This window comes from Notamacropus eugenii, chromosome 2 (assembly GCF_028372415.1).
Source record: "Notamacropus eugenii isolate mMacEug1 chromosome 2, mMacEug1.pri_v2, whole genome shotgun sequence".
Taxonomy (NCBI): Eukaryota; Metazoa; Chordata; class Mammalia; order Diprotodontia; family Macropodidae; genus Notamacropus; species Notamacropus eugenii.
This window is the reverse complement of record NC_092873.1, coordinates 294,056,264-294,077,951: the sequence shown is the minus strand read 5'-3', so window position 1 is coordinate 294,077,951 and position 21,688 is coordinate 294,056,264. Positions and strand designations below refer to the sequence as shown.

General features: G+C 38.8%; 1 protein-coding gene across 5 annotated transcripts in view; it reads left to right on the top strand.

Annotated features, from left to right (window-relative positions):
- Positions 1-21,688, top strand: part of CSDE1 (cold shock domain containing E1) — a 54,636-nt gene that overhangs the window by 6,445 nt on the left and 26,503 nt on the right. For 3 of the 5 annotated variants that reach the window (XM_072644435.1, XM_072644436.1, XM_072644434.1), the window contains one exon: positions 12,072-12,478. Coding sequence is in view for 2 of the 5 variants with exons in the window: in XM_072644433.1 (XP_072500534.1) it covers positions 21,533-21,673 (141 nt within the window). In the remaining 3 variants the exon portion in view is untranslated. Of the gene's footprint in view, positions 1-12,071; positions 12,479-21,523; positions 21,674-21,688 lie in introns of those variants that run through there. The other 2 variants (XM_072644433.1, XM_072644432.1) reach the window with 1 other exon arrangement.

The following is a 21,688-nucleotide window of genomic DNA, read 5'->3' as shown; positions in this document are numbered from 1 at the left end:
ACTTGAAGTCATTTTCTTGTTAACTCTTGACATGCTAGTATTTGTGCAATAGATTTTTATCCCAGTTTGGGGCATTCAATGTTCTCTTCCCTCTCTCCCTCCCCCTCTCCTCCTTATTCAAGCTTATTGATCTTTTGGGATCTTATCTTACCTTCAGTACACCATGGGATATATTGAAAATAGCACTGGACTTAGAAAATCCCAGGCTGGATTTTTGACTTGCCTTGTGTCCCTGAGGGTGACATTCCCCTGTCTTTGAGCCTTGGTTTCCTTATCTGCAAAATTAGACTAAATTACCTCTAAGGTTCATTCCAACTGTAGCATTATATTATCTTCAGACATGAAAAACGTGTATCTGCCTTTGTTCAAGTAAATAATAAAAATGGTCCAGACAGCTAAATGGCACAGTGGAGGTTCCAGTCCATCTTCAGGTGCTTAACTAGCTGTGTGACCCTGGACAAATAACACTTAATCCTGATTGCTCCCCTTACCTCCCCCCCCCCCCAAATTGAACAGAATAGATTTCTGGACATTTTTTATGTAGCCAACATACTTCCATCTTATCTACAAGGATTTCACGAGAGATTCGGTCAGATACTTTTCTGTTACATGGGCTTTTGTCTCTTAGCACAGAGCAATTGTGAGTGCCTTTGATTCCTAAAGAAAGTTAAGGTGTTCTGCTAATATCAAAATATTATATAAAAAGATGAGTTTACCTTGTATTATTTGATAATGGAAAAGTTAATAGCAAACTTTATAAAATATGGTAAACAAACTGATAAAACTTCACAGGCTATTAATTAGATTCATCACAGCAATTGTGGATTAAATGCTGTACCACATTGTCCTTTATGCCAGCATATCATTTAAATATAGCAAGCTGTGGAATATGGTAGGTTATTTTATTTTATAATTTAAAGTGGACTTCAGAGGGTAAGCTACTGTCTGAATCTTTTTGAATTCAAGAACCTAAGGACAGGAACTTCCTGACGTCTATAAAGTAAGCATACTCATAACTGCTACATTTTTGTCTTCCCTGGTTTTATTTTAAAATAACATAAATACTTGCCAAGTATGTAGAATTGTATTGTCCAGTGTGAAGTTTAAAAGAATGGAAAAAGGAGCCTTGCTTTTCAGGAGCTTGGCATCTGACTGAGGAGACAAAATATAAACATGAAATGGTTAATTAACAGTGCAAAGCATCATATAATTTAGTACCAAAATGAGTAATACAGAAAATGAGCATTGGTAATTCAGAGTAGGGGAGGAGTTCTGTGTGAATTGGATCTTGATGATTTTGTACAGATGAGCTTATAGTGAAAAGAGCGCAGGATTTAAGGCATTGAGATGAGAGTAAGATAGATCCCTGGGCCTAGGATCAAGAAAACCTGAATTCAAATTTAGTCTGAGACACTTTAGATGTGGTCTTGGACAAGCCATTTACCTCTGCCTTGGTTTCCTCATCTGTAAAATGAGATAATAACAGCATCTCCCTCATAGGATTGTTGTGAAGATCAAAGGAGATATTTGTAAAGTGCTTAGTGCAGTGCCTGAGCATGGTGGGTGCTATATAAATGTTGGGATTGTTTCTATCATTATTTGAAGTCAACAGATCATGGGGTCAAGTAAGTAAGTTCTGTCATTTGTTTGCTATGTGACTTTGGCCAAGTCATTTAAACTCTGGACTTCTTTCTTCATTTTATATAATGAGGTGGTTGGACTAGATGGCCTTAAAGATGTTTTCCGGCTCAAAAATCTGTCCTCTCGAAGGAATACCGGCAGGAAAAAACTACATGCAAAAAAGAAAGAAAGAAAATACCAAAGGGAACAATTTCATAGAAACTAGAGAAGACTTTTTAAACTGATTCACAGTAAAGTGAGCCAGTCTAGGAAAACATTTTTTACAGAAACACTAAAAGAAAACAGCTCTGAAAGAGTTGAGGTCTCTGATTAATCACAATTCCAAAAGACTGATGATGCTCAACTATGATACTGAATAGGACATACATTTTCAGGCACTGCCCAATTGGGACTTTATGTTCCCTGACTGTACACATTTATTACAAGGGAAATTTTTTTCCTTTCAATTTTGGGATAGGGCCAAGAAAGGAAAAAGGTGTGAACAGCACGAGCTGTGTTGGAATGTGATGTGATATGTTTCAGGGGGAGGGAAGACACCCCCTGAATAAAACTAGTTGGACTGGCAGGGATGGTGAAGAATTGAAGGTAAAGTAAGGGGGGTGTTGGAGAAGGTACAAAATTTAGAAAGCTCCCTACCCTCATGAAATTTACAAGTATTGAAGGGTAAGCCACACATATAATAAACAATGTTACCTAAGAACACAGGACAGTTAAAAAATAGAGTGTTCTGTGAGGAGGGACAATCCTGACCGACACTAGGGCAGCTTGTGTCAAAGAAGGGGTAACATTTCAATTCGACTTTAAATAAGAGGTAGGAAGTCATTGTACTAAGAGTAGGAAGCACGATATCCCAGATAAAGAGAATATTGTGAACAAACACAACTGGGAGAAAGTAGAATTCAAAAAGCAGAAAAGAACCTCATTTGGTCACATTAATGGAGTACATGGATTGGAAAGAGAATAATAATACAGGCTATCATACACATAGGGGTGTGTGTGTATGTGTATGTAGTGCTTTAAGATTTATGTAGCACTTTACAAGTATTATTTAATTTGCTTAATAGAAAGGATGGTGCCAGATTATGAAGGGGGGAAATGAATGCCTAGGGCAGAAGGAATTATTTTTCTCAGCAATAAATTTTGCCTAGATATTTTAGCAAAAAAAAATGACCTTATCTGTATATATGAAAACTTTATTGTGGGTAGTATAAAGGATGGTTTAGAATAGGAGAGGTAAAGGAAGGGTGTAGTCCAGGGGAAAAATAATTGCTTTACACAGCTCTTTAGCATTTCCAAAGTGAGGTGGTTATTGTAGTATCCTTATTTTACAGGTGTGAGGCTTAGAAGTAAAATAATTTGCCTCAAATTTCACTGCTAATAAGTGGCAAATCAAGGATTAAAGTCAAAGTCTACTGGCTGAGTCTAGCATCCTTTCAGCTACACTATATTGCCTCCCTTCACAATCCTCTAGTCTACCTCCAAACTCACTCTCATCCCCTTCCTCAAATCCCCTTTCAGTTAATTGGTAAGTACTATTTTCTCAGTTACCCAGACTCAAAACTTGATGTCAGTCTTTAAAAGCATGTATTACATATAACTGGTTAGTAGCATACTACCCTGGACAGTGTCGCCTTCTGAACCCGCTTCTGTTCTTTTTATGAGAATGTCTTGTTGAAGCTATTTTGTTTGCATCACTTTGATTTCTCACAAATTTTGCTATCCCTCCCCTGTCAAGCAAAATCAGTAAAAATTTTGCTGTATCTGAAAATGTATTTCTCTTTCTGAACCTCTTATCCAGTGGTTCCTAAAATGTCTCCCAGGGGTCTACTATCTCAGAACTTTTTGCATAATAAAACTAAGTTCTAATTTCTAATATGATATGGCAGATATCAATAGCAATACTACCACATTAACAAAAGTTCTTTAGTGCTGAGGTCCTCTGTTATTTAAAGAGTATAAAGTATAAGAACCAAAAAATTTGAGAACTGCTTTAATCACGTTCTTCCTCTTTTGAAGTCATGGATTGGCACTGTTGATCAGAATTCTGAAGTCTTTCAGAGTTACTTTTACATTACTATTACTTATTACAAAGTAGCTCTTGGATGATCGACTGTTTATTTTAAAAGTAATTTTGTATGGGCACATAGTTGTGGGATAGCAGTATTTTCTTTACTAATAGACATTAGCTTTTTTTCCTTTGAAAAAACAGGTACTATTCTCATACTTAGATTCTCATAATGCAGTTCTAACCATGTCTACCAAGCCTTTCTCCCTCATTAAACTCCAGGGGCTTCCTCCTAACATCAAATATAGAATCCTCTTTTGGTTTCTAAAGCCCTTCACAAGCTCAGGTTCCTTTCTACCTTTCCACCTTTGTCTTCTTACATTTTAGACCCATTGATGTATTGTCTATATATAGTTTTCTGTCAAAAATCAATCTTTTCTCCAGCCCCTCCCAACCCCTCCCCCCACTGAAAAAAAGAGAAAACCCTTGTAAGAATTGTGTCTTGTAAACCCTGCATTTACTGTTCAAAAAGAACGTATCTGTCTGCATCTTAAATGTGTTACCTCCCTGTCAGGAAGGAGATGGGTGGGGGTAGCACGTCCTGGAATCCTAGTTGGTAATTCTTAAGTGTTTCAGAATTGTTTGTATGTTGCTGTTGTGTAACTTACTCTCCTGGTTCTATTCCTTCATTCAGTTATCAGTTCATACAAGTCTTTCCAGGTTTCTCTGAAACCAGCAGCTTAGTGGTTTCTTACAGCTCAGGAGTATATCATCACATTTAGATACCATAATTTGTTCAGCCATTGCCCATTTGCCGGGCACCCCCTTAATTTCCAGTTCTTTGCCACTGCAAGAGAGATGCTATAATATTTTCTTTTTCTTTAATCTTTTTGGGGTTTGTACTTTGTAATGAGTGGTATCATCGGGGCAAAGGGTATGCTTTTCAGAAAGGCTGGACCATTTCATAGCTACACCGACAGTACCTGTTTTCCCATGCCCCCTATAGCATTTGTCCTATTCCTTTTTTTGGTCAAGTTGCTTTAATTTGTTTTTTCTAATTAGTAGGTATTAGATATTGATAACTTGAATTTCTTCCCTTGAGAACGTACCTTTGCCTTTATCACAAAGTTAATGCAAATATTTATTCCCTAGTTACCTGGTTTTTTAATTATTAAAAACTAAAAGGAGTTTATTAAAAAACAAAGGCAGAATCACCTTTGCTGTCTGGCTGGGAGGGAACTAGTCCCTGGATTCAAATCTGGACTTATCATAAGAGTAAGACAATTCTGATAGGTACACTTTTGCAAAAGGGGATGGACCGTTGCCGCTTAGCCCCTCTCCTAATGCCCTGGAGAAATGAGATTAGAGATGAGGGTGATGGGCATGTGAGTGCTAGCTAGCCAGTAACTAGAAAAACTGGGGATAGGATGAAGTACCTACCACAAACTGGCCCCTCCCCCAAGTAACTGATAAGAGTGAAAGCAATGGGGTCACTGAATCAGCACAAATTTCAATGTCTTCCCTCCCCCCCAGCTCCCAGTGGTGCTAACTTTACACATGTTGTAGCACCACAATTACAACCCATATCAGTTCTCTGCCCTCAACTGCCACATCCCAATCTTGGTTGCCTGTAATGTGGAAGTTGGCTTGTGGAATCAGTTCTGTTCAACAAAGGAGGCATTGTAAACTATGGGGACGCAATCCTCATGAGGACACACAAGAAAAAAACCCACAGATACTTTAGCACGTGAAAAGTTCTGCACCCCAACATGCCCAGGGGGAGCTTGTTATCACAGATTCTTAGATCTGCATTCATAAAAGGAAACCAACTTTCATTAACAGTAACTTTAATCAAGCACATGTATCATTCCTTTAACCAAGTACATGTATCATTCAGTTAGTTCAGGGAGTCGGCACCCTGATTTGAAAAAGAAAATAGAGAAAGCAAAAGATCAACAGACATGGCTTCCTCTGTCTGAATTCAACAGACAATTGGACCCCAATGTCTGACCATGGTTACAAGAGAGGGAAGTACTACATCTGGGTTTTCTAGGTGGGGGCGGTCGTTAGTGGTCTCCCAGAGTCTTCATCTGACATTCATAGCTTCTTACCAATAACTAAGCCCCAAAGTAAAACCTCACCCTCAGAGTATTTATACCTTTTTTAGGTCCAGAGGGCATCCCAACCCTTGGGAACCAGTGCCTCATTAACAAAAGCTGTGGGTGTTCCTACAAATCTTCCCTAATCAAACTCCCTTTAATAGGAGGGGAAGATCTTTAATCACATTAACTATACAAATACATATACTTGTTTCTAGTTAAAGAAATTCTTGTTTCTATACTTTATTCCTAGTAAAGACTCTTGATTTCTAAAGACAGGATTCAATCTGAGGCACTTGATTATTCTAAAACAAAAATAGCAAAAAATCCTATTTTGATTGCCATCACAACCCCCCAACATATCCATAGCCCATGGACTTTTGACAGTCCAACGTGGTCACTCTGTGAATGTTCAAATGGTAGAGCACCTACTTTTACTTCTTCTCTCCCCCCATCCTTCCATGAAGAGTTACTCTTGACCCACCAGTACTGCTGGTCCTCCCTGAGTACCCCATACACAAAAATGATCTACTTTACATTGGAAGGAGTGTAGGGTTTGCTCTGAGCCCTTTTCAGGGCTGTTCATCCATCTTTAGTGTCTCCTTGTCACCTAACTCTCCAACTGCAGCTCCAAGGAACTGTAGCATACTTAGTGGCCACATCACAGTTAAACTATCTCAGCAGACAGGCTCTCCCAGGTTGAAGAAAACAGACAGGCATCAAGCTTGTGAGTCAGTCAGTTAGATGTGAAGCATCTGGAGACTACCCTCAGCAAGATGGGCAGATGAGAACAGTTTGTTCCAAAGACAATGAGGGCAGCTGAAATGGGAACCGTGGTTGCACTTAGAGCTTGATTAGACATGGAAGACACCAGGGTCATCTCCAGCATACCAGCCATGCCACTTAACTTTACTGTCTTCTTTCCACTGGACTTTGAGGGAAGAGAGAGTAAGGCCGATGACTTTGTGAAGTTGAATTTAGTGCAACTCTGGCTCACTTAAATTCAGTTCACTCAGAAATCAGATTCAGGTCCTGAGGAGTGGGGAAGGGGAACTAAACAGTTCTTAGATCACACTTCCTTTTGGCAGTACATGGCATTCCACTTTGAATGGTGGACTGTTGGCTTAATGATGATCCAGCTAATTTGACTGAAGTCAAAACTCAGAATATCAAATTACAGTCCCAAGAGATTTTTATCTCAAAAAGCAAAATTTTACTAATCACAGCTTAGGGCAAGGATATTACTTGTTTTCTCATGTTTCCCTAACTTGTTTTGTCAGTTAACAATAAGCAAAGTAGACATTTCATTTATCCTTTATTTATAAAGTAGGAATTCATTCAGGAGTTTCACACATATAGTGCGCACATCATAGTTGGCTCAGAATCCCTAGAAATTTCTAGCTAGAGTAGTTCCTCTGACTAAGACAAAAATAAATCTTTCAATCTAAATTCTATTGTTACTAAATTGATTCAAAGATGAAACTTCAATCTATCATTTATTATCAGATGTTTTACACTTTTCATAAGTGATAGTCATGTAATCTAAGATGGAACCAGCTCTTTAATATAAGCAAACTTGTAAATTTCCCCACTGCCTGGGAGTAGTCCAGATTTTAATATTTTACGATTTTGCAATAGTCAGCACAAGTAGAAAGCCCTAAGGAACCTCATGAGTAAGGATAACTTTTCTTCTATCACTTTTGACATTCTATATTTATTACGTTCAAGACCAATATAGAGTTATTCACGTTTTACTAAGACTGGATTTTAACTTGAGTTTTCCTGATCCATGGACTTTCTAGCATATTGTCTTCATGCCAAACTGCAAATGTATTTTGCATTAAGTTCTGATTTACCACAATTATCCTAATAGGAGAATAAATTTAGAGACCACATTATGATATAGTTTCAGAATAAATGACCATCAAAATAAAACTGGATTTATAATCACTAATGGCAGCATTCAAAACCTTGATTTTCTCAAGGGCCATTAGTTACCAGCATTTTTAAATTTTTGAGTTCATTCTTATCTATTAGCTCATTTTCCAAGTTTCTAGGTAGCCCTTTAACCTTTTCATAACATTCTTTTGTTCCTTTAAAAATCTCCCTAGGAGCCAAATCAATTTCTTTTTGTCCTTAACCTAGCTTCATCCACTTTACCCTACCCCTTAACCCTGGGAAAGCCGATAGATTGTAAAACGGTACTAGAAGGAAGAGGATGCTTAAATTTTTACAAAGGCCACTTAGCATAGCTATTTACACCAAACCTTAGAAAACTGCTTTCTTCACTAGTCAGTTAATTAGCATTTGTTAAGCCTCTAAGTGCTTTGTGATTGCATAAAGAGAAGGGGGATGAGTACCTGGAACTATTCAAAGTCCTTTGAATTATCTTTTGTAATCTTAAATTGATTGGGAGGGGGAAAGAGGTAGTGAAGAAAATGTTCTTTGTTGTTTGTTGTTCAGTCCTTTTCAGTCTTGCCAGATTTTTTAGTGATCCCATTTGGGGTTTTCTTGGGTAAGATACTGGAGTGGTTTGCCATTTTCTTCTGTAGCTCATTTTACAGATTAAGAGCTGTGGCAAATGGAGTTAAGTGACTTGTCCATGGTCAAACAGCCTGTAGATGTGTAAAGGCCAGATTTGAAATCATGAAGTTGAGTCTTTCTGACTCCAGGCCCTGCACTATATCCCCTGTGCTATCTAAGTGCCCCTTGTGAAAGAGGCATCTATCTGGTAACCCTGAGAAGCCAAATTGGGGAGTGGGGGAGTTCGGTTTCACACCCTTTAGGTCATGTCACCTTCCACTCACGTGATCAGTACAAAGGCAAACTTTTAGCTTTTTTTTTTTAACCTGTTCTCCTATCTATACTTAAACCTTCTCTGGAAAATTTTCCCTACCAACTTTGAAACAAATATTTCATTTTACATTCGTGGTTATTCACCTTTATCTTCATTGCTTTCTTAAATCCATCTCCTCTTATTTCACAGTTATTTTCTAGTCTAACATTCCACTGAATCTATCCCTTGTACAGATTTCCTCATGCAGCAGTAGCTCTATAACTCTCTTGGAGTGGGGGAGAGAGGTTGTTGCCACTTATCCTTAATATGAAAATCTCCAAAATCCACTAAGATATTTTAGTAGTTACCATAATTTAAAAATTTGGAGCAAAAATACATTTCAATTTTCCTTCCTTTTTTTTTTTTTATCTCTGGTCTTTAACCTAGTCAGGATTGTGAAAGCTGAAGACTTCACTTATTTTTCTTATCCCCTACTGAAAGTCTAATCAGAGTCCCTGTTTAACCCACAGCTGGGAGGACTGTTTTGCTACTTCAGCTTTCCCCCTCCGTCTTAGCTCCCCTTCTGTGTTCTCCAAGGTAAATTAAAAAAAACAAAAACAAACCAACCTTGTCAGCACTGAAAGCCCGCCTCTGATTATTCCCTGCAAAAGTGGTTCTTAAGAGTGCCTTGGTCTTTTATTTATATTTTTGTTTTTTCTTCTTCTAGGCTCTAGATGTTTTTTTAACATGTAATTAATAATAATCAAAAGTCTCATTTATCTGACCTTTCACACACAATTATAAACTTCTCTTTCCAAATCCATCTGTGCCAGACATTTTTTTTTTCATTTTCCCAGATTTTTTAACAGCTTGCACAATGGGGTGTCAGCAGGGTTCTGTGCCTACCCCTTTCTTGGATAGTATTCCCTTATCCTTTTCATTCCTGAGCAACCTATAATGTTGGAGAAGGACCCATTTACTTACCAGCTGCCCATCTTTTTCTGTATCTCATTGCTTTTCTTTGTATACAATTGAGAATCAGTTTTAGGTTCAGGACTTAATCCTCCTTATTCTTAAGTTTGGTAGTAAAATTTCTTAAGCTATTTCACTGCTAAGTAAAAAGGTTGAGTTTTAGGGGTGCTCATGACCCCAAAATACCAACAAAGTTTTATTTAAGATTGACCATATTGGATAGATTCTTAAGGCATCTGACCATTTGTGATGCTTGTATTGATAAACAGGGAGGGACAGCTGGATGGTACCGTGGATAGAGCACCAGTGCAGGAGTCAGGAGGACCTGAGTTGATACCTCACCTCAGACACTCACTAGCTATGTGACCTTGGGCAAGTCATTTAACCCCAATTGCCTCATCCTGGGTCATGTCCAGTCATCCTGATGAATATCTGGTCACTGGATTCAGATGGTTCTGGAGGAGAAGTGAGGCTGGTGACATGCACAGCCCTCCCTCACTCAAAACAAAGTCCAAGTGCAAGTTATGTCACCATTTCTCTGATGGCATGGTCTTCTTCAGCAATGAAGGACGAATACAATTGAATGGGTCAAATGGAACCTCATCTAGATTGAATGTGAACACCTTCATGGAGGGAAGATGGATCTTATATACAAAAAGACTGTGGAAGGGATCTGGGGGTGGTCAAGTTGTCTGTGGTAACTAGAGGAGGAGTATAGGGAGGGTCTTGATGGCAACAGATAGAGGAGTGCTAGGCTAGTTTAAGAGTAACAGATTTGGGCATAGGTGGGAAGGAAAGCCTGGCAGTTGGACAATGCGATAATGAAAGGTTTATGGCCTCAGGGGAATGCCAGATCAAGTGGGAAGATTCAAGGAGACTTCCAGGGGGTTCCTAGAGTCTATACCCCTTCAAAACCACCTGCAGGCCCAAGGGCTGGCAGTACTGGAGCGCAGGCTTTCTGGGAATTGTAGCACTACCCTTGGTAATAGTCCTGGGTTAATCGCCCTCAGAAATCTCCTGACTTTGACTCCACAGATTGTTAAAAAGGAAAATTACATTTTGGGGCCTTCACCCTAATAAAAGAGGCAAACAGAAAAGAAAATTAAAAGGAGTCTATTCAAAGCAATACCAAGACAGAAACACATTGGCAGGCTGGCCACAAGAACCAACCAGTTCAGTTACCTACTCTTCTAATACTAAGCCAGTAGTTGGGATCTTCGAGTTTATAAAATACTAAGCTTCAGTACTTATTTTGCTTCTGTATGTTGCAACACTGTGCTGTTCTTTACATTCAGTGCTCCATACCTCAACTACTTCTTTCGCTGACTGGCTCCCACACTGGATTCTTTCTCTCCCCACCTTCACTTCCTGACTTCCCTGGAATCCCTCAAAACTCAGCCCACATCAACCAGATGTCCTTTCCTGTTCTTTCCTCTACGCCCCACCCCCAACAGGTAGTCCCTTGCTTCTGAGATTACCTTCCATTTAAACTTTTTATATCTTGAAGTGAAAATTTACTTTTTGTAAATTGACTCCCCCAATAGAATGTAGGTTTCTCAAGGCAGGAACCATGTTTTTGCCTTTATATACCCAGCACGCAGCACAGTGCTTGTCACATGATAAACACTTAATAAATTCTTGTTAACTGACTAGACTAGTTTTCCTACCCTACCATTTCCTCCCTGCAATCCATTGTTGTTGTTCAGTCAGGTCCCACTGTTCAAGATATTTTCTTGGCAAAGATAATGAAGTGGTTTGTTATTTATGACGAAACTGTGAAGCAAACTAGGTTGTAAGTGACTTGCTCACAGTCACAGCTAGAAGTAAATGTCTGAGGACAGATTTGAACTCAGAAAAATGAGTCTTCCCAACTCCAGCACTGGCCTGCCTCCTGGTTGTTCAGTGAACAAGAACATTCTAACTGGGGCCATTCTCTCTGGCTCTCTCCCCCATACCTAGAATGCTCCCTCCTCTGTTCCACCTAGTGACCTCTGTAGCTTCCTTTAAGTCCCAGCTAAGTGTCCATCATTTATTGGAAATCTTCCTCAAGCCTTGTTAATTCTAGTGCCTTCCCTCTGTTAATTATTTCCTATTTATCCTGTATATAGCTTGTATTGTATATATTTGTTTTCATGTTGTCTCCTCTGGTATATTGTCAGATGCTTGAGGGCCAGGACTGTCTTTTGCTTCTTTTTGTGTCATCTGTGCATTATACTGTTCCTTACCTGTATATTCAAGTGTTATTTCACTAGGGTTGAAAGTCTTGATTACTGAGACTGCTACACTGTTGTAGTTTCATCTAGAATGGTGTTGGAGAGCATGTTAATCCTTAAATCGAGCATTTATAATTGTACCAAATTAAATTCAAGCCCTGATTTCAATATCCCAACAGTGATATATTAGATATTGTTTATATTTTTAAAGGGAGTTGTTTCTTAATATTTGAGAAACATCTAGATAATGTCAAGCATTTATTTCCAAGTTGCTTCAATCTAGCATACATGTGAACTCTGCCCCTTTTTGCTGTTCCTGATTCCATTAGGAAATTATACTGAGTGCCTTTTTTCTTTCTCCCCAGTATGAAGTGTAACAGAACAGACTTTACCACCTGAAACTGCTGCTTCAAGTTCAGATCAGGCAAGGAACACGCCTCGTTTGTAACAACCAACAAGACCAAAGAAGAGTAAACTTAAGCTGAAGACACAACACTTGATCTGAAACAAGAAGTTTGTGCCTACTCAACAGCTTCACAAGAGCACTTCCCAACGCTGCTAGTAGTCTTTGTTTTCTTCAGTGCTGTACTGTGAGATTTGATTGCCCACTGCAGCAGCAGTCGGATTTCTATTAGCTTGGTAGATCATTTCCTCTCGCTCTCTCTCTTTTTAAAAAAAAAAATACTAGAAATTTTCATCCTTTGAAACGTGTGCTGAAAAAGAAGAATCAGCAAATACTACTGAAAGTGCAATATTTGATTATCACTGCGAGGTAAGTTTATAAAGAGTGCTTACATTAACCTTCCAAAAATAAATTTCAGTGCTAATTTTGACAGTCATCCAGTGCTAAATAACCTACTTATCATTGTCTTATAATGACACTGAACCTTTATCTAGTCATCTATAAAAAAATTATTATTACTATATCTCTTTCCAGAATTGATCTGAAACTTGGTTACTTTGATAACTCTTAGTTACTTTATTTGTAGCTCTCGATGTGCCGAATTCCTCTATAGATCTCCCCCCACCCTCCTCACACCCAGCAGTTTTTGGCTACAACTGTGGTTCATGCATCTGCCTCTCAGGAGCAGAATCTCCATCTGCACTATTACTGCTGCTAATTCACCTTTTTTAAAGAACAGAAAGAGACCACTTTCTAATGGACATAGGTTTATCTGCCTGTGGGTACTTCAATACCTGAACTGATTTGAAAGGTCTACTTGTTTAGAAGCATAGGGACGGTGATGATGATAGGGGTATTGATTTAAAGGAAGCATTCCTTTGACACCTTGGCCTGATGCGGAGGAACTTGAAGGTGGCATCAAATCTGGTGATTAATGTTTACCTTGCTTAATATTCTGGTTCTAAAATGTGTTCCCCACTAGAGAAATATGTAGTCTTTCTACTTTCAAAGACAGTAAGAAGGTAGCAATTTTTGTTGTTCTGTAGGTTACTTTTTATCTTGACATGTGGTAATAGCAGTTTTTCCCTTTTAAATTTTGTTGTAAATGTCCATCTCTGGGCTTTAAAGTAGTTTTATGATAGTTTTGACCTTTCTGCTGCTAGAGTCCTCCCTTCCCCCCAATCTAGGTTCCTTGTAGCTAGTGAGGATTATTTTTCTGGGCAGCCTTTTCATACCTCTTCTGTTTACTTAGATTGTACTACAGTGTCAACCACTTCTGATGGCCCTTCCCTGGGCTTCATTTAAAGGGCATTACATTGTTGGCAGTTTTGCTGGGGACAAGAATTGTTCCGTTGGTGTTAAATGTTAATGATTTTTGAGTGGTTTGTCTTTAGAGGAAGAGCATCATAAAAATGTGACCATAGCTGGAGTGTTGGTACCTTTTTAGATGCCATATTTTAAGAGGAATGCTGGTACCAAAATTTAAGAGGCGTAGCATGACCAGGGTAACAAGGTGTCTGAAAATCATGTGATATGAGAAATGGTACCTTCAAGGAATCTAAAATATGTAACCAGAAGAAAATATGAGAGATGATGGCTGTGTTTTGATTATCTGAAATTATCAGGTACCATTTACTAAAATTCTATTTGAAATTAGCAGGGTTTGTTCAAAGACTGAAAAGGAAAGGTTAGAAACTAAAATTAGTATATGGATTGCATGTCTTTATACAGCTGCAGACTAAAAGGTTCTGTTTTCTTTAATAATCTAACCTCATACTTAGATGTCTTGAACAATGATCTGTAAGGAAGGGACCATGTAGTAAAATGGAGAGTACTAGATTTTGATGAGTTAGAGGACCTGGGTTTAATTTCAGTTCCCTGCTTAGTACTTGCCTGACCTTGGACTGATCACTTAGTCCCTCTGCATTTCAATTTCCTTGTCTATAAAAGGAGAGGGGTGGACTGCATTATGATCTCTCATAGGTCTCTTCTAATTTCTTAAATCCTTTGTTCCTTTTTAAATACCTAAAAGAGCTGTACAGGCATTTAAAATATAGAATGCCAAATATATGCATTTCAGTTGTTTAGAAGGGACTTAGGGAGTCTGAAAAAAGAAAACTTGCCTATAAAATTTCAAATAATTATGCTAGTAATGAACAGACATCTTTTTAAAAAACCACCATATACCAAAAGTCAAGTGAGAAGCATGATGAAGGAAGAATACAAGAGTTTGAGGAAGACTAAAATTCAAAGTTTGTGACTGTTGGAGGAAAAAAGGTAAAGAAATCTAAAGGGGTTTGTATTTTTTCTTTAAATAGTGTCAAGAAAACAAAGAAGGCATAGACCTGCCAGTTGGGTGAAATGATATAATGCTGAAAGCCAGGTCATGTTGTGTATCACCAGGGAGAAACACTTTTTAAATGAGATATGAAGATAAAGTTTTGTTAAGACAATTGACACCTAAGATAGGAATGAAAATAGTTAGAAATCCTTTGACTGCTTAATTAATTTGAGTCCTGAGGGCCCAGAGAAATTATATCCTAGAATCCTGAAAGAATCTAGAGATAAGACTATGGAGCCATTTTTGGACATCTTTGAGACACACTATATTAGTCAACAAACATTCATTAAATGCTTAGTATATGCTAGGCACTATGCCAAGAGCTATGGACACAAGAGCTATGCCTACTTTTCCAGAACTCCAGATGGAGGATACAATATGCAAATATATACATGTGATATACAATGTAAATGGAAATTAATCTCAAAGGGAAGGTGCTTGAAGTGATGATTAGTAAGAGACAGGAAAGCACTCTTGCAAAAAGTAGGGTTCAATCTGAGTCTTGATGGAAGCCAAGAGGCAGTGGTGAAGGAGCATATCTCCAGCACAGAGGATAGCCAGTGGAAAGGCCCAAGTTGAAGAAAGAGTGACATTGGAAGAACAGCAAGGCCATTGTAGATAGAGTACATGAAAGACAAAGTAAAGTGTAAGACAGGAAAGGTGGAAGGGCAGTAGGCTGTGAAGGTTTTAAAAGGCCAAACAGGATTTTATATTTGATCCTGAAGATAATAGGAACCCCTTAGTCTGAGTAAGGGAGTGACATGGTCAGACCTACACTTTGGGAAGATTACTTTGGCTTGTGGAGGATGAATTTGAATAGGGAGAGACCTAAGGCAAGGATAACAATTAGCAGGCCCTTGCAAGAGTCCAGGCCTAAAGTGATGTGTTACACTTTAGTGACAACTGTGTGACTGGAGAGAATGGAATATATTCAAGAGATGTTGTGGAAGTAAAAATGACAGAGCATGACAACTGACAAGGGTGAAAAAAATCCAAGATGATGCTGAGATTGCAAGCCTGGGTGACTGGTAGGATAGTTGTGTCCTCCACAGTACTTGGGAAGCAAAGGAGAGAGTGGAGGGGATTGATTATGAAATGTGTTTTAAACATATTGAGTTTTAAGAAATCTGAGGGACATGCATATTGAGATGTTTAAAGGGCAGTTGAAAATGCAAGTCAGGAGGTCAGGGGAGAGGTTAAGGCTGGACTTGTAGATCTAAGAGTCATCTGCTGAGATGATAAATTGAAACCATGCAATCTGATGAGATTGTCAAGTGAAAAGAGGGTCTAGAACAGAGCCCTGTGGGCATTAGTGGGTATGACTCATAAGGAACAGTTAAAGGGTAGAAGGAAAAGCAGAAGAGAGTAGTATTTGGAAAAACCAGGAGAAAGACTGCAGAGAGATCAAGAAAGATCAGGCTTGAGAAAAGGTCATTAGATGCTAAGAGATCTTAGGGTAATCAGAGAGAGAGAGACACACACACACACGAAATTTCTGACACAATGGAGGTGTATTCTAATCACTTAAAAGGAGTAAAGGATCCCTGAGAACAAACATGAGTTCACTGAGGAGTCATCATTAGCTAAACTGAAGTCATTTCCTATTTTAATATTGCTACTAGGCTATTAAATCGGGGAAATGTAGAAGGTTGTGTGTCTTAACTCAGCCAAGCACTGGATAAAGTCTCATGGTATCCATGTACACAAGATGGATAAGTGTGATCTGAATGATAATATAATTAAGTGACTTTGCAGATAGATGGTTGAACAACCCTGTCTAAAGAATACTATTCTAAAGGATTTGTGTCAGCCTGGATGGAAATCTTACGTGTTGCACTATGGGATGATCCTTTAACTTTGTCCCTTTTATCCAAGTGATAAAAATACTTAAATAGCCGCTATATAATGTTTATCAGATTTATGGGACAGCTAGGTGGTGCAGTGGATAGAGCACCAGTGCAGGAGTCAGGAGGACCTGAGTTCAAATCTCACCTCAGACACTTGACACTCACTAGCTATGTGACCTTGGGCAAGTCACTTAACCCCAATTGCCTCATCCTAGGTCATCTCCAGTCATCCTGATGAATATCTATCTGGTCACTGGATTCAGATGGTTCTGGAGGAGAAGTGAGGCTTGGTGACCTGCACAACCCTCCCTCACTCAAAAAAACCAAAGTCAAGTTCAAATCATGTCACCATTTCTCTGATGGCATGGTCTTCTTCTGCAACGAAGGACGAACACACACGTCAGATTTATGGATAAAATAAGGTGGGGAGGATGATAAATATCAGGCATTCACAATGACTTCAGGCAGAAATTGAGGCCAAAGTCAGTAAACCTGTGATTTAACAGGATTGAAAAATCCTTGGTTTAGATTTTAAAAAACAATTGTAATGTTACTAAGAACCCATTTTGTGCAGAGCCACTGCTAAGTAGTAGGGTCAATAAAGAGTTCAGACAATTTCTCTCTGAGATTTTAAGGTCTAGTAAGGCATGATACCGCAAGTAAATACACAGTGTCATCCAAGTGTATTAAAGTTACCAGACAGAATACTCTGTGGGACTTGAGGAAAATCATTATCATTCGTAGGGATAACTCCTTGGAGAAGGTAGTATTTGAAATGAACCCTGAAGAATGGTGAAAATGAAGAGAGAGGACATCCTAGATATTAGAGACTAAGAATAAAGACTCAAGTCTTGAGAGCCTCGTTTATGCTTGAGAGCAAAGATTGTTAAGTTAGTAAAGTGGTTAAGTTAGCAGAGGGGTAATATGAATCAGTGCGTAAGGAAGATTAATCTGTAAGTCATTTGCCCAGCATCCCAGAGGTTATATTTGAACTCCAGCACTCTTAACTGTTTTACCGTAGAAGTAGATAGACCTGCATATAAGGGAGAAAGAAGATTAAAAATGGGACTTGGTGAGAGTTTAGGGTTCTGGTTGAACCAGGTGGGGATGTCCAGTAGGCACTTGGAGATGATAGAGGAGAAAGAGAGAAAATATGAAAACAAAACCATACAGGTTTCTGATATCTAAATAGTTGATGGTGCTGAGGTCTTTGGAGGGGGAGAACTTTTCTTTTTTGATACTGTGGAGTATGTAGTAAGAGGAGTACAATGGGGAGATGGCATTCATTGTATTTGGCAGTTGGGAGGTCATTGATTTACAGCTGTCTTTCTAAAGTGAGCCTTTTGAATGGAAATATGGAGAAGTCTTTTCTCTTTGGGGAGGCATTAGTCTCCTTTTTTTTTAATTGAGTACATTAAACTTAGATGAGCTGTGCAATCCTTCCAGTAAGGTCTGTGATCTGCTAAGTAGGTACTGAAGAAAGAGAGACAACTGGTGTTGATATTTTTTTCTAGAAGTTTGGCAGTGAAAGGTAGAGCTGGGAGAACAATTTTATAGGTTCAGAGAGGCAACAAAAGGTATTTTACTCATGGCCAGTCGTGTTCATAGGCAGATAGCAAGAAGTACTATAGTGTTCAGGAAGAGAGAATTGAGAGGTTATAACTGGCCACTGGAGGAGACCTAAGGGAAGAGTGTAGATTAAATTGACTATTAGCTTTAGTGGTGAGTGATAGACAATGTCTTGGGTGACTGGGGGGAAAAAGCAACTGGAAGGGACCATCTAGCTGTACCAAATTAATTTTACCATTGGGGAACTATAGTCCTGGGAAGGGAATGGATTAATTAAAAAAAAAAAAAAGCCTAAGTGCTAAGTCTTGGGGATACGAAAGGAATTTGCATTGTAATTAAGGGAAAAATTTCACATATCTGGAGAGTAGTGGCCAGAAAAAATTCTTTGATCTAGGAAATTGCTAGGATTTTGAGTGAAACTATTGACCCCAGAGCCTTTTACCAAAGCCTTTGTCATGTTGATTTGATCTTTTGTACCTCCTCCCCTCCCCCCAGTGAGAGGTGAAATAGATGTGAGAAGATATTGGGACCCTCCGAGAAGGTCTGAGTGACAGAAGGAGGGGCTGGTCTGGGGCTATTTACATTAGTGTGGACTCCCCAATCTCCATTGTTTGGCCTCATGGTGAGAATTCTACTACTCCTCTAAGGCGGGATTTCCAGAGTTCTGGTCAGGGGATGCTGGAGTAGAAGGAACAGGAGTTGACATTGAAGAGTTTAGGAAAGGAAAGTTATAAATTTAGTTGAATCACCTCTGTCTTCCCTATGTTATAGAACAGATCATTTGCTTGCTTGAAGTGTGAAGGCTAGGCAGACAGGAGGAGGCATGCTGAGAAGGAGAAGGAAAATATTGGAGCACTTACTGTGAGAAATGATAGTTAATCATGGTAGTCACAATGAGGATTCAGAAGATTCTAAGATTGAAAACTAGAAGGAACCTTAGAAGATCATCTAACACATTTTCATAATTTTACAGATTAGGAAATGGGTTCAGAGAGATTGAAATTTACCAAAGGTCACCTAGCTGGTAAGTCTGAAAGCTAGGATTTAGACCCAGGTCTCATGACTCCAGATTGCACCACACCATGCTGCTAGTTGACAAGATCAGTATGAGCCAACAGTGGCACAGCTGCTCTTTAAAAAAAAAAAAAGTAATGCACACTTCAGCTGTTACTTAGGACTATAGCATACTGCTGTTCAGACTATATCTGGAGAATTGTGGCTAGTTCTCAACACAACATTTTAAGAGGATTATTGAAAAACTGAAGGGCTAATCAGGACAGTGAGGGGGTCTGAAAACCATGTCATTTGCCAAATACTTAGGGCATTTAAGAATATTATCCTGGAGAAGCAAAGACTTTAGAGTTAAAGGTGAGGTGGCACAGAGCATGATAGCTGTCTCAATTTTTGAAGGCTGGTCACAGAAAGGAATTATACCTATCTGTCTGTTCTGGAAGGTAGGACTAGGACCAGTTTGTGAAGTTACAAGGAGTCAGGTGTTGGTTTGATTTAAGGATTAACTTTTTAATAATCAGATACCTATCCAATGTGAGAAATTGCCTTATAAAAGAGGAATACTCCAGGAGAGGCTAGGTAAATTACCTGTCAGGGATATTGTAAGAAAGGATTCCTTCTAAGTAGAACAAAGTGGCATCTCACTTATGTCCTTTCCAGCTCTAAAATTTTACAATTCTGTTTGTATTTAATAATATCCACCTAGTGTTTTTCTAATGGCTTTCAGTTTTCTTGATGGCATTGCACAGCGTTTGGGGGTTTTTTTGTATGCTTGTTGTTACATAACAGTAGTAGATATTAACCTTGACTATTAGATATGTTGTAATGTGGAAATTATTTGTGTTATTCTGGAACATCAATTTTTCTTCACTTGATGTCTGTCAGTATAGGTCATTGTTGTAACCTCCAAACTTTATTGACTTTTATTTTTTTCTCTTTGGAACTTCTACCCACTTTTTTCAGGCCTAAGCAGAAAAAGTTGAGCCTTTCTTCCTGAGGACAACCATTCAAATATTTAGTGATAATTATCACATGCCTCTTGAGTCTTCTCTCCAGGCTAACCATCCCTCATTGCTTCAACTGATTCCCCGATGCCTGTTTCCTTCTTTCTTTCCTCACAATAACCTTGTGGGTAGATGTTACTATCCCTATATCATAGATGAGGAAACTGAGGCAAATAGAGGTCATGACTTGAGCCAGCGACAACAATAACAAGGGTCTGAGGCAAAATTTGAAGTCACATCTTCCTCATTCCAAGCCAAGCACTCTGTATCCTTACTGCATGAAAATAAGGTGTAACAGAGGCAGGTATGTACTCTGCAGTTTGAAAAATACTCATAGAGGAGACTTAGAAGCCAGTTTGTATCGTGCACTGCTATTTGCTTTAGGAAAGATGATTTTTATGGTGAGTTTCTTTCTTTTTCTCTCTCTTAGAAGTTACTCCATGCCACTCTGTCCCTCCCTGTACCCCAACTCTCTTACTTTTTCTGAGGACTGAAAGGCTCAATTTGGTTAAACGTTTCAATGTGCTTTTATTAAATGTCCTTCACTGTGCTAGGTGCTGAGGTTAGGAAAACAAAAACAAAACAGTCCTCCCCTTCCTACTGGCCACTTCTTAAAAGGCCAGGTCCTCAAGCTAATCTTTTTAAATTAGGCTGCTCCAGGAAAAAAAATGGGATATTTCATTAGTTAAGTCTGGCTGGTGGTACTCAACAGTCGAGAGTCAGACTTTGTTAATAACATTTAACCAAAAGACCTGCGTGCCACCCAACCTTATATTAAACATACAACTATAGGTTTTTAGTACCAGGAAATCTAATTTGGGTTAACTTAGTTTTTGTATATACTTAGTTACCTTGACTTATGGCCTCCTACCCCCTTGTGGTTCTTGGGGGTGAATTTGGCTGTGAATAAAGATATAAAGATTTGTGTAGGACTGTTAAGGCCTTGAACTAAATAAGCAAAGTTAGAGGAGAGGGGCATATTTCTGTTCTTCCCTCTCTCCTTATCTCTCCAGGCTTGTGGAGAAGAGCTAGGGAGGACCTGGAGCATCCTGTCTTACTGTCCTGGCTACCCTAGCTGGTGGACCTGAGTCCACCATCCGTCTTCTCTGGCTTTCCTTCCCCTATTGTCAGGAAAAGAAACAGGGGCTCTATAGTGTCTCTAATATCTCACTATCTCCATCATTTCTACTAAATGACACATTATGTTATATTATATTCTAACATTTGACATTTGAGGTTTTTGAATAACCACAATTTTCACGCATGAGAGGCATGTGGAATTTGGAAGTTGGAACTTAAATATCACTAGTGATAGGTATGAGGAAAGCTTAAAGTTTTTGGACATTGCAAGGTTCTGTACTTCCAGATTCTAATATACTGAGACAGGAAACTATGTTAGAAATTTAGTTAAGAATGTATTCCGAAGACTTTTCTGAAAGAGAACTTTAAAATAAGAGAGTTAGTAGAGCAACACTCTACTAAAAGTAGAGTAACTCTTCTTTTCATACTGCATTAACAACCTGGGGAAAGTTTTTAGCCAAATAGACTTCATTGAAGATCAGAAAGATGTCAATGTCAACTAAATGTGTCAAAATTGTTTTAATGTCAGCTATAGTTATAACACTCTACTATGTTATCACAGCTGTCTGAGATGGAGAACCTTTTCACTGTGTCATCAGATCCTCTCCCCCCTCCTGCAGTTCCCCGTCCTTCTCTTCCTTTACCTTTATCTTCATCTTCTACCTCATCGGGGTCTAAAAAGCAGAAGAGGACCCCCCTGTATCAGAGATCTGTAAGTCAGGGAAAT